This window comes from Bos javanicus, chromosome 12 (genome assembly GCF_032452875.1).
Source record: "Bos javanicus breed banteng chromosome 12, ARS-OSU_banteng_1.0, whole genome shotgun sequence".
Lineage (NCBI taxonomy): Eukaryota > Metazoa > Chordata > Mammalia > Artiodactyla > Bovidae > Bos > Bos javanicus.
The window spans coordinates 1,787,040-1,801,270 of record NC_083879.1 but is presented as its reverse complement, the minus strand read 5'-3'; the positions used below and the strand labels follow the sequence as shown (position 1 = coordinate 1,801,270).

Here is a 14,231-nt window from a genome sequence, read left to right as displayed (position 1 = left end):
TTTTTTTTTTTTGCTAAGACTAGAACTTGACTGACAGTGAATGATACATTTTAAATCAGGTGGGGACTCAGAAAAGAACTGAGCTAGAGGTGTACTTGCACAGTTTCATAGCAGCTTCTGTGGTTTCAGTTTGTAGTTCTGTTTCACCAGAGCAGCATGTATAGATAGCCATAACAATGCAAATATTCAGTAACAAATACAACTTGCTTTTGAATTATCCACCATTTTTTTATGGTTCATATGATTGCTTTACTTCACTAATGTGGCTAACCAGGCAAACTGTACATTAGAAACATAAAAGTCTAACCAAGCAAAGAGGGATTAAGATAATGAGGTGGGAAGATAGTAGAAGATGTTAAATGAGTAGTTTGATAATTAAGTGTTAATGCAGTCTTCATTTTAATATGCATATGATTACTTTTACTTTTCAGAACCTAAATCACAGCCGCAGCAGCTTCATCAAGGACAAAACAGAGTGTCAAATACTGAGCAAAATGGAGTAAAAGATAATAATCAACCACGATATCTTCCTCGAAATGATACGAGACAGCCAAGAAATGAAAAACCTCCTCGTTTTCAAAGAGATACCCAAAATTCAAAAGCAGTTTTGGAAGGCAGTGGATTACCTAGAAACAGAGGTTCTGAAAGACCAAGTACTTCTTCGGGATCTGAAGGATGGGCTGAAGAGAGAACCAAATGTGATAGATCATATTCTAGATATGATAGAACTAAGGATACTTCTTACCTTTTAAGTTCCCAGCACAGTGATACTGTATTTAAAAAAAGGGATAACTCTATGCAAAGCCGATCAGGAAAAGGTCCATCCTACGCAGAGGCAAAAGAAAATCCTTTTCCTCAAGAATCCGTAGATTATAATAATCACAAACGTGGGAAAAGAGAAAACCAAACAGCAAATTCGGATCATTTTTATGACAGGAAGCCACGAACAATAAATAATGAAGCTTTTAGTGGTGTAAAAATTGAAAAACATTTTAATGTAAATACTGATTACCAGCATCCTGTCCGAACGAATAGTTTCATTGGTGTTCCAAATGGAGAGACAGAAATGCCACTGAAGGGAAGGCGAGTGGGACCTATTAAGCCAGCAGGACCCATCATGGCTTCATCCTGTGATGATAAGATATTTTACAGTAGTGGTCCCAAAAGAAGATCTGGGCCAATTAAACCTGAAAAAGTACTAGAATCATCTATTCCTATGGAGTATGCAAAACTGTGGAAATCTGGAGATGAATGTTTAGCACTTTATTGGGAAGACAACAAGGTATGCATGCTGTAAAGTTATTAAATACTAATATTAATGAATCTAACAGTCTAGTGAGACCATAGAAAGCCATTGCTTTGGGACAGGGTTTCAGTCTCTGGTTGTACTTGTTTATAGTCTTTGAACAGATGTATGCATATGTAACTTATCAAAGAAAGAGCAAAATATTTAATATTTTTTATGGATGCTTAGGAGTCCCATAATATTTGGTTGTTAGGTTTGATTTTCACTTGCATATCAGAAAAGTATTGTAAAAGTGAATAAATGAGGTTGACAAGTTACTTTAGTTATCATCTACAGAGCTATTAATATTTGCTTTTCTTTCTAATAAAATTGTACTGATTCACAAGGAGGCAAATCAGCTGAATGGTACACAGTTAAGTTCTGCAGATGTCATTAATTTAAAGGTAATATACATAATTAGCCTACTTTAAAAAAATTATGAGTAGGAAGGTTAATTATTTAGCTAATAATAAATAATTTAAGAATTATTAAACCAATAATTTAAACAGCCTTGTTTTCTACATTATATACTGGCTGAAAGGAAAAGAGGGGGAAAAAATGGAAATGGAAAGACACAAGATGAGATTGAGAAGGAATACAGTGAATCAGATAAAAGGGCCTGACAAAAGGAAGAAGACCGACACAGTGAGAACAGGAAGGGAAGAGGCCAGAGGGACCCTCAGACAAGAGGGACTTTGTTCGTGTCTCCATTTCTGCCCAGCATGCTCCTCTACTAACTGCTCTTCTAATCCTTGAAGACTTGGCTCAGAGACTTCCTAGAGGAAGCTTTCTTTGTCTGCACCCTCCTCCATTCTATATTATTGTCTTTCTCAATCAGTGCCTTGTTCACTTTCTAAAGCTTATCACAGTTTGTAAGTATTTTTGGTTTTGGTTCCTATATTGATAACTCTTTCCCCTGCCATGATTTTAAGTCCCTTGAAGACAGGACCATATCTCTCTAGTTTTTCTCTTATTGCCCTGTTCCTCTCACAGTGTAGGAATTTCATAATTATTTGTTAACTTTGTTAATTAGTTCATTTTCCAAGAAGCACTTGCATTGGAAAAAAAGTTGAGTGGTTAGGGCACTGGAGATATTGTTGTTGTTCAGTCACCCAGTCATGTCCCACTCTTAGTGACCCCATGGACTGTAGCCCTCCAGGGCCCCTGTCCCACACCGTCTCCCAAGTTTGCCCCACTTCATGTCCATTGCATCGGTGATGCCATCCAACCATCTCTTTCTCTGATGCCCTCTTCTCTTTCTGCCCTCAATCTTTCCCAGCATCAGGGACTCATCCAGTGAGTCAGCTGGAGATATTAGCAAGGTAATAAAAACCAGAGGTAGTCATACTAGGAAAACTATTGTGAAGGATGTAGGTGAATGTGAGGATCAAGTAAAAAATATATTTGAAACAAATATTTTATGTATAGAGTAGTTTCAGTTGAGATGGCTGTGCCCATATGTGTGACTGGATGGAATAGTGGAGATAATGTTACCTGAAGATTTCAAGGAATGAAAGTAAGGCTAGGAGGTGTGGTAGGATGTTTTAAGAGGTGCTATAAGGCTTGGGATCAAAAAACAGGCCCCACTGTGTTCAGTGAATGATGAGGAATAAACAGGGTGTTCAGTTCAGAACAGTTCAGTCGCTCAATCGTGTCCAACTCTTTGCAACCCCATGAATCACTATGCAAGTCCTCCCTGTCCATCACCAACTCCCGGAGTTCACTCAAACTCATGTCCACTGAGTCATTGATGCCATCCAGCCATCTCTTCCTCTGTCGTCCCCTTCTCCTCCTGCCCACAGTACCTCCGAGCATCAAGGTCTTTTCCAGTGAGTCAACTCTTCGCATGAGGTGGCCAAAGTATTGGACTTTCAGCTTCAGCATCAGTCCTTCAAATGAATACCCAGGACTGATCTCCTTTAGGATGGACTGGTTGGATCTCCTTGCAGTCCAAGGGACTCTCAAGAGTCTTCTCCAACACCACAGTTCAAAAGCATCAATTCTTCAGCACTCAGCTTTCTTCACAGTCCAACTCTCACATCCATACATGACCACTGGAAAAACCATAGCCTTGACTAGACCGACCTTTGTTAGCAAAGTAATATCTCTGCTTTTCAATATACTATCTAGGTTGGTCATAACTTTCCTTCCAAGGAGTAAGCGACTTTTAATTTCATGGCTGCAATCACCATCTGCAGTGATTTTGGAGCCCCCCAAATAAATTCTGACACTGTTTCCCCATCTATTTCCCATGAAGTGATGGGACCAGATGCCATGATCTTCGTTTTCTGAATGTTGAGCTTTAAGCCAACTTTTTCACTCTCCTCTTTCACTTTCATCAAGAGGCATTTTAGTTCCTCTTCACTTTCTGCCATAAGGGTGGTGTCATCTGCATATCTGAGGTTATTGATATTTCTCCCGGCAATCTTGATTCCAGCTTGTGCTTCTTCCAGCCCAGCGTTTCTCATGATGTACTCTGCATAGAAGTTAAATAAGCAGGGTGACAATATACAGTCACTTGACGTACTCCTTTTCCTATTTGGAACCAGTCTGTTTTTCCATGTCTAGTTCTAACTGTTGCTTCCTGACCTGCATATAGGTTTCTCAAGAGGCAGGTCAGGTGGTCTGGTATTCCCATCTCTTTCAGAATTTTCCACAGTTTATTGTGATCCACACAGTCAAAGGCTCTGGCATAGTCAATAAAGCAGAAATAGATGTTTTTCTGGAACTCTTTTGCTTTTTCAATGATCCAGCGGATGTTGGCAATTTGATCTCTGGTTCCTCTGCCTTTTCTAAATCCAGCTTGAACATCTGGAAGTTCACGATTCACGTAGTGCTGAAGCCTGGCTTGGAGAATTTTGCTCATTACTTTACTAGCGTGTGAGATGAGTGCAATTGTGCAGTAGTTTGAGCATTCTTTGGCATTGCCTTTCTTTGGGATTGCAATGAAAACTGACCTTTTCCAGTCCTGTGGCCACTGCTGAGTTTTCCAAATTTGCTGGCATATTGAGTGTAGCACTTTCACAGTATCATCTTTCAGGATTTGAAATAGCTCAGCTGGAATTCCATCACCCCACTAGCTTTGTTCGTAGTGATGCTTTCTAAGGCCCACTTGACTTCACATTCCAGGATGTCTGGCCCTAGGTGAGTGATTACACCATCGTGATTATCTTGGTCGTGAAGCTCTTTTTTGTACAGTTCTTCTGTGTATTCTTGCCACCTCTTCTTAATATCTTCTGCTTCTGTTAGGTCCATACCATTTCTGTCCTTTATCGAGCCCATCTTTGCATGAAATGTTCCCTTGATATCTCTAATTTTCTTGAAGAGATCTCTAGTCTTTCCCATTCTATTGTTTTCCTCTATTTCTTTGCACTGATCACTGAGGAAGGCTTTCTTATCTCTTCTTGCTATTTTTTGGAACTCTGCATTCAGATGCTTATATCTTTCCTTTTCTCCTTTGCTTTTCACTTCTTTTCTTTCACAGCTATTTGTAAGGCCTCCTCAGACAGCCATTTTGCTTTTTTGCATCTCTTTTCCATGAGGCTGATCTTGATCCCTGTCTCCTGTACAATGTCACAAATCTTAGTCCATAGTTCATTAGGCACTCTGTCTATCAGATCTAGGCCCTTAAATCTAGTTCTCACTTCCACTGTATAATCATAAGGGATTTGATCTAGGTCATACCTGAATGATCTAGTGGTTTTCCCCACTTTCTTCAATTTAAATCTGAATTTGGCAATAAGGAGTTCATGATCTGGGCCATAGTCAGCTCCCTGTCTTGTTTTTACTGACTGTATAGAGCTTCTCCATCTTTGGCTGCAAAGAATATAATCAATCTGATTTCGGTGTTGACCATCTGGTGATGTCCATGTGTAGAGTCCTCTCTTGTGTTGTTGGAAGAGAGTGTTTGTTATGACCAGTGTGTTCTCTTGGCACAACTCTATTAACCTTTGCCCTGCTTCATTCTGTACGTCATGGCCAGATTTGCCTGTTACTCCAGGTGTTTCTTGACTTCCTACTTCTGCATTCCAGTCCCCTGTAATGAAAAGGACATCTTTTTTGGGTGTTAGTTCTAAAAGGTCTTGTAGGTCTTCATAGAACCGTTCAACTTCAGCTTCTTCAGCATTGCTGGTTGGGACATAGGCTTGGGTTACTGTGATATTGAATGGTTTGCCTTGGAAATGAACAGGGTGTTAGGTGTTAGCTAATGATAGCAGCAAGAAGGGGTCCAGGTACAACTAGATGGCATAGTCTTTTAAGGTTTTTGTGTGAATGTGGCTAGTAGCAGCTTCTCTGCTGTCAAGTTTTTTTTCAAGGCTGAAAGGAGAGGAAGAGACTGCACTAACTGTGTCTTTTCTTTTTTTCAAGAAAAGTAAAAGCCTTTCCAGAAATACCAACAGATAATCTCATTGGTTGGAACTGTTTTACATGGCTACTCCTTGGTTCTTATGGAGACTTGGAAAACAAGTGCAGGTGTTCATCACTATCTAGACTCTTAGTCTTGCAGCTGAGACCACTCACTTTCCAAAACACAAGAACTGTTTGATTTAGCTAGTGCGGGGATTACTTATGCTTCGTCATTTCTCCATTAAGGTAGAGCCAAGAAGTAGTTGAAAATTAGAGTTGGTTTTTAGAGCTAACATTGTCTACCTTGGAGGGTTCACTTCTGTAGGGGACTTCCCTGATAGCTCAGTTGGTAAAGAATCCGCCTGTGATGCAGGAGACCCCAGTTGGATTCCTGGGTCAGGAAGATGTGCTGCAGAAGGGATAGGCTACCCACTCCAGTATTCTTGGGCTTCCCTTGTGGCTCAACTGGTAAAGAATCCGCCTGCAATTCAGGAGACCTGGGTTCGTCCCTGGGTTGGGAAGTTCCCCTGGAGAAGGGAAATGTTACCCACTCCAGTATTCTGGCCTACAGAATTCCACGGACAACATGTGTATGTATGTATAGTCCATGAGATCACAGAGTCGGACACGACTGAGCAACTTTGACTTTGACTTTGTCTTTTTGTCACTTCTGTAAGATGCTTCTGTGAACAGTAAAGATGAAGGTGGCAGAAATTTTTTTTTTTTGCATTGAACAATGTGGAGTTGGTGACCCTGACAAACAGAGGAAGTAAGTGAATAATTTGAGTTCAAGTCCAATAATGTTTGAAAGGCTTGGTAAGAAGACTCAGGCTTTCCACTGAAATCCTGTCAGGATCGTGTCCTAGTACTAAGTGCAAAATACAAGCAAGCCAGTAGAAAGCCTAAAATCATTCCTGCACATGATCAAGGGTATCTACTTGTACTCTGTCTGCCAGCTTCCTAAAATATAATCCTCCTTGAGGGAAAAGTAATATTTTTTAGAACCTCTTCATGGTATTTCACCTATTGATACAATGTCTGGCATCCTAAAAAAAAATTATCAGGCATGTTAAAAATATAGAGAGAATATGAATGAACGGAAACAAAGCAATAGAGAATAATGACAGTCCTAAGATATTTAAACGTAGACAAGTTCTTTAACAAATATTGAGTATTCAACAAACCATAATTGAGTAGCTGCTAAGTGTTAGGTACTTGGGATACATCAGATAGTTTTGCCTGTGCTATGAACCAAGTATCTTCAAATACCTGATCAGATTGTTATTAAAGCTTTATTTTCAACTGTAATTTTCTCAGAAAATCAATAATACTAAAGTCATATATTGTCTCTACTGAATATACTCAAAATAATATCATATAGCATCTGAAAGGTGGTGCCTAATATTTCCCAAAATATTTTGAGCTTTTAGAGGATTGTTGGAATAATTGAATGATCTCCTAAGGGGACTACTTGGATTTTACATGGATGTTTTTCAGTTTAGAGTGAAGGATTGTAGGCTCTGTATAGATACACCATTAAGCAAATAAGATAAATAATACTCTGTGAAAGAGATGGTATTGGTTATCTTATAAAACCACCTAATTTAAGTGATGACTTTTCAGTGTCTTGTCAAGAACAGGCAACTTTCCAATTTTCTAGCCAGAGACTAGGGTAAAGGCTTAAGAAAAGCATTATCTATAACTGTCATTAAGAAACCATGATTTTAATTGCATTATAAATGATGTTTGGAAGCAATCAGTTAGTATCATTTAAAACATTCCTCATGATATCTTGCCTTCTTTCAAGCTTTACTATCATAGAAAGACTGAGCATTTGGAACAATCCTCCTTCTCCCTGTACATCTGCCATGACTAGTTCAGCTGTTTCAGCTCTATCAACTGGGATAGACCTTTAAAATGGTCTCCTTGCCTTAAGTCTTATTCCTCTTAAATTTGTCACTGGAACTGCCGTTATTGTGATCTTGTCATTCTTCCTAGTTAAAATATTTCACTTGTAGTCTAGCATGCCTATAGAGCCTCTATCCACTGACCCTTACTATCTTGTCCTATTGGCCAATGCTTCTTACGTCATGCCATAATTAATTTAAAACTATTTGTTGTATCCTATACTCAGACGGTAAAGCGTCTGCCTACAATGCGGGAGACCCAGCTTCGATCCCCGGGTCGGGAAGATCCCCTGGAGAAGGAAATGGCAACCCACTCCAGTATTCATGCTTGGAAAATCCCATGGACTGAGGAGCCTGGTGGGCTACAGCGCATGGGGTTGGAAAGAGTCGGATACAACTGCGTAACTTCACTTCATACTCTTCTTCATGTTTTGTTTCTGTAAATTTTACTGCTTGGCTAAATACTCGTCATTCTTGAAGATTATACCCATTGTCATTTGCCCCTGGAAGCTTTTCCTGCACTCCTAGCCATATCAAGTGCCATATCACTACACCTTTACCTCCCATGTTATGTAGAAGTCATTTTTTACACAGGTTATCTTTAGTAAGTTCCTAAAAGGATGTCAAGTTGTTTCCCTAGGTTATATATTATGATTGTTTGTCATTGTTGAACCTAACTGGCATAATTGTCTAAAAAGCTTATAGTTGAAATATGTGAGAAATACAGCAATTTACAGAATATGGAAGTGTAAGGCTAAGAAATAAAGGAGCAAAGGAGAGATGTGGATATATAACTAGATCTCTAAGATAAAGAAAAATTCTGGCATGGTTTTTCTAATCTTCTTGCATCCAGATCTGGAAAAGAAATACCATGGATTAACTTAGTAACTTTTATAGTATGGCGTGTACTAGTTAGTTGGGCTTCCCAGATGGTGCTAGTGGTAAAGAACCTGCCTGCCAATGCAAGAAGCATAAAGGATGCAGGTTAGATCCCTGGGTCAGGAAGATCCCCTGGAGGAGGGTATGGCAATCCACTCCATTATTCTTGCCTGGAGAATCCCATGAACAGAGGAATGTGGCAGGCTGTAGTCCATAGGGTCACAAAGAGTCGGACACAACTGAGGCAACTTGGCAAGTGCACACGCACACTAGTAAAAGCAGATTCTTTCCTGGTACACTCACAGTAACTGCTAATTTAGAAGGTGATCAAGAATAAGAATTTTTGTTGCCTTTAGCATTTTTTGATTCCAGTGAACCCATGAAGGTTATTGAACTCAGGCTTGGCTGCTTGCTGCTTGAAAGCCAATTTTTGAGAACCAAGTATTGGGTAAAAGGGAACATGGCTTTGTTGAGGAAACTTGTGCTGTTCCGGGAAGAAGATGGACTCATGGCCCAAAAACTGACTCCCCTAACCAGCTCCCTTTTGCTGTTCAGGGGCAAGAGCTTTTAAAGGAGATATTTAGGGAGATACAGGTGGATGGAAGGGTTGGTGGAGGGGGGGCTTCATGCAGAACAGCTCCAAAAATCATCATCATCTCCAAAAATCATCTTGAAATTGGTCATGTAGTGGTCTGATCAGCTTCATATAGTTGTTTTAAGTACAAGTATTGTTCGGATTTCCTTGAGGCCAGTTCTTGAAATTGTGAAAGATGGAAGAGCTTATGTTGTAACTACAGTCTGGTCATCATGTGGTTAACTTCTTCTGTCTAGTGTGTGTTTCGGTATCTGCAAAACAGTCAAAGGATTTGACTGAGAATATGTATCTGTAGCTCTTGAGGAGAAACTGAAGGTCCTTAACTTTGCTTAATGGCTAAACTATTATTTTGTGTTGCTTGACCGTTTTCCTTTGTTTCCACGTTTTTTTCACTTCTCTGATTACATTTATTCCTTGGTTAAGCTTTTCTGTAGACAAGCAGCAGATGGAGGACCTGGGGAAGAAGGAGCGTCTGTCCCGGAAGGTCTCGTGGGGTCCTGTTACACTGATTCACTGTCAGAGTAGACTGTTAAAAGAGCATCCAACTCCCTTGTTTGAAGAAAACTTTCCTTGAGAGTAAATAAGAATTTTAAGAATTTTTTGTTGCTATTTCACGTTCATTAAGCAACATTCAGACCTATAATTCGAGTACTAAATGGGTTGACCTATAGTGAAGGGAATACTCCAGTCAGTTGATCTACTCCAAGTTGCCTTAACAGATAAATTAAAAATTGAAGTTGTTATGTGAATTCAGTTCCTGGTGACTTTGTGCATTGGTTCCCAGAGCCAAGTAATACTGGATAAACTGAAGAAATAAAAGGGTTTGGTCTTACAGTGTCTTAAATCCTATAAATCCTGGATATAAGTAGTGTGCTGACTTCTTGCCTGGGAACTCTGCTTCACCACAGCTGCCTGTATGACTATAGCAATGACAATGAGCCTTTGAGGATTTTTTTGGTCATAAATTTCTGTTTTTTAAATAAATTACTTCATACTTATATACTCTAATTAGTACATAAGAACTGTTTTACTAATGTCAAAGGGCTTGAGTGGCTAACAAGGAGACGTTGAAGAACACTAATTCTTTTTGCACCCATTAGCATATGAATATTCTCTACTGATCCTCTTAGTTCTGAAATCTTACTACTGCTCAGTGTATGTCAGAACTCACACGCATAAGAGAATCTCTCTTTTTCTTAGCCAATTTATGATTATCCAAAAGTAAATTTTGGACTCTGTGGGAGAAGGTGAGGGTGGGATAATTTGAGAGAATGACATTGAAGCATGTGTATTACCATATGTAAAATAGATGACCAGTCCAAGTTCCATGCATGAAGCAGGGCTCAAAGCCAGTGCTCTGGGACAACTTAAGGGATGGGGTGGGGAGGAAAGTGGGAGGAGGGGTTCAGATGGGGAGACACATGTGCCCCTGTGGCTGATTCATGTTGATGTATGGCAAAACCATAACAATATTGTAATGTAATTATCCTCCAATTAAAATAAATTAAAAATGCATTATCTTAAAAATTATTTTTTTAAATATTATATATTTCAAAGTTGCTAAGAGAATTTATATCTTTAAAGTTTTCATCCTAATGAAAAAATATAACCATGTGTGGTGATGGACACTAACTAGACTTATTGTGGTGGTTATTTCACAATATATACATATATCAGATTATTATGTTTTCCACTTAAAACTAATACAATGATATTGCAATAAAATTGATTTAAAAATGAGCTTTCAAAAAATGCTAACATTGTAACATTTTGAGTATTTATATTTCCATCATGCATCACCTTATCTAGACAATGTTGATCGTCCCGTTTAAAACTCCTTTTTGTCTCCTCAGTTTTACCGAGCAGAAGTTGAAGCTCTTCATTCTTCAGGTATGACAGCAGTTGTTAAATTCATTGATTATGGAAACTATGAAGAGGTGCTACTAAGCAACATCAGGCCCATTCAGTCAGAGGCATGGGTATGTGATACAAATTATGTACAAAGACATAAGCTGTTTTGAATGAAATACATAGCTCTGAATGATTAGTCATAGTAATATTAAATTTTCCAATGGAAAAATGTTTTGTTTAAAACTGGCTACTCCTAAAGTAAGGTTTTAATTAATAATTACCTTAAACTACAGTAAGAATGAGTGCATTGCAATTGCTTCTCTTATATAATGCTTTGTTATATTATGTTTGGCAATAAGTGCCCTTATTTATGTTTGCCAAAAATGTGTATGTGTTTTTATGAGTCTTTATGCATATTTTATTCTTTCCCAGTTTGTTACTATTTAAATTTGACCAAATTATGTCCAGCAATTGTCAAATTTAAATCTCTTTTGGATACATGTATAATCTTTATTATTTTAGTTAAATGTAAAATTAAGAAAAACACTTTAAATTATATATGAATTCATCTGCATTTACTAGACATATATATGTACATGTGCAGATTAAATTTAAATATCTTTGTTGAATAATATTTAATTTTGTTGCCAAATGTTATGTCAAAACTGACAGTTTTGTTGATATAATTTAGACAGTATTGACCTCCTGGAGTCCATTGTATACAAGATTTATGTAACTTTATATAGAGTCTCAACTATATTTAGGCAAAAACAAGAGGACAAAGCATATTAGAATTTGTTTAATAGAGTTTTTTTTTTACAAATTTCTTTCTCTAATTTGTGGGTTCAGTTCAGTTCAGTTGCTCAGTCATGTCCAACTCTTTGAGACCCCATGAATCGCAGCACACTAGGCCTCCCTGTCTATCACCAACTCCTGGAGTTCACTCAAACTCATATCCATCGAGTCGGTGATGCCATCTAGCCATCTCATCCTCTGTCATCCCCTTCTCCTGCCCCCAATCCCTCCCAGCATAAGAGTCTTTTCCACTGAGTCAACTCTTCGCATGAGGTGGCCAAAGTATTGGACTTTCAGCTTCAGCATTAGTCCTTCCAATGAACACCCAGGGCTGATCTTTAGAATGGACTGGTTGGATCTCCTTGCAGTCCAAGGGACTCTCAAGAGTCTTCTCCAACACCACAGTTCAAAAGCATCAATTCTTCGGTGCTCAGCTTTCTTCACAGTCCAATTCTCACATCCATACATGACCACTGGAAAAACCATAGCCTTGACTAGATGGACCTTTGTTGGCAAAGTAATGTCTCTGCTTTTGAATATGCTATCTAGGTTGGTCATAACTTTCCTACCAAGGAGTAAGCATCTTTTAATTTCATGGCTGTAGTCACCATCTGCAGTGATTTTGGAGCCCCAAAAATAAAGTCTGACATTGTTTCCACTGTTTCCCCATCTATTTCCCATGAAGTGATGGGACCAGATGCCATGATCTTAGTTTTCTGAATGTTGAGCTTTAAGCCAACTGTTTCACTCTCCACTTTCACCTTCATCAAGAGGCTTTTTAGTTCCTCTTCACTTTCTGCCATAAGGGTGGTGTCATCTGCATATCTGAGGTTATTGATATTTCTACTTATTACTAGAAACCTGATTTGTTGCTGTTTCCCTAAAATATAAAGATATACTAGAAAATTATATCATTTAGACTGTAGCCTTCATCATTGAAGCATATTTGTTTTCTTATGAACTTCTTTTGATTTAGTTTTGATCCTTGTAGATTTTCCTGTCATGACCTCAGGGTCATTGCCCACTTCACCCCCCTAAAAAAGAAGATAAATAAAGCTACAACAAAAATCTAGTAGCAGTAATCATATTGGGCCCGTGGATATTTTTATTGACCTTTTTATTCTAGAAAATTGATCATTTTCCAGGTAGCTTATTGTTTCATATTTTACAATATAACATTCATATCTTAATCTGTATAATTAAGTAAGAGATCCTTTCTCTCACTCTCATTCTCTAAAGTTTAGCTGCTTTTTCCCTAAAAGACTGAAATACCATAAATGTCTAATTTATATCTTTTCTTGGAGAAACTTGTTATAACTATATCTTTTGCCCTTTTGATTCCCACATGATGGCTATTTTTTATTCTCTTTTTTTAAAGTCAGTGCTCACATCTTAATGCAGTTATAATGGTAATAGTATTTATTGAGTCTGTATTTCTAGAAGGTGAGCCCAGGTTTGTTATTCATCATGTTATTCCCATGTTAGCCACTACAGAGTCAAAATAAAAATCTTTATTTTTTTTTAGGAGATTTAAAAAGAGATTAATTTTATTCTTTTCTCCCTAAAAAAATTTTAAGTTTCCTTACTTTGTTTCCTCTCTACTTCCTTTTTCTGTTCCAGAGTAGACATAGCTGTTGAGCAGCTTTCTTATTCCTCATTGTAGCTCTTCTACTCAGAGGTGTTTGGTGCCAAGTGATCTTTTTCTTTCTAAGTCAGTGACGTTTCCTCTTCCCCCTTTAATAGTCCCCATTGCTTTATTGATTTTAGGTCACTGTAAACTTGGCTGAACAACAAATGCATCACATGTGATAGCCCATGTAGTGATTCTGAACCACAGCAGTATTTCATGTTCTCTGTACCTCATCTAGGCTTTACTGTCCTATTTTTTTTTAACCTATTTACTTTTTCTGCAGTTAACTTAAAAATCTTTCATGCTGTGCTAAGTCACTTCAGTCGTGTCGAAGCCTTTGCAACCCCATGGACTAACAGCCCGCCAGGCTCTTCTGTCCATGGAATTCTCCAGGCAAGAATACTGGAGTGAGTTGGCATGCCCTCCTCCAGGGATTGTTCCCAATAAGATCCATGAAGTATTTTGCAGGAAGAGGCAGGATAGTATTATTAAAATATTTTGGCGATTCTGGTGTTTCTTTTTTCCTAATTACAAATAATTAAGTGATTGTTGATGTTTTATGCTTTTGCATAAATTAATATAACAAATATTTTTGGATCATGAACAGTATTATTAAGAATAAGGTCATCCTTTCTTCCTCATCTATGTGAATAATTGACTTAGTTGTAGATGCAACTCCTTTTTGAATAGAAGCCACACATTAACATATTTTCAGTCATCTCCATTAAAAAAAAAAAAAGTATGTGTCCATATACATAAAAAGCCTCTGAAGAAAAACAGTCAGTGTGACTGTCAGTACATTTAACACAGAGTTAGTGTATCGATGTGTTATCCTCTGAGAGGACTAATATTGGGGTCTGTGAGCACTTTTTTTTTTTTTGTAACTTTGGAATTATAACAAGTTCTAAGTTAATCAAAGTAAAACGTTCACTATACCAATAA

General features: G+C 38.0%; 1 protein-coding gene across 2 annotated transcripts in view; it reads left to right on the top strand.

Annotated features, from left to right (window-relative positions):
- Positions 1–14,231, top strand: part of TDRD3 (tudor domain containing 3) — a 220,924-nt gene that overhangs the window by 166,349 nt on the left and 40,344 nt on the right. For both annotated transcript variants that reach the window (XM_061434427.1, XM_061434428.1), the window contains 2 exons: positions 432–1,282; positions 10,867–10,992. In XM_061434427.1, the coding sequence (XP_061290411.1) occupies positions 432–1,282; positions 10,867–10,992 (977 nt within the window). The remainder of the gene's footprint in view (positions 1–431; positions 1,283–10,866; positions 10,993–14,231) is intronic.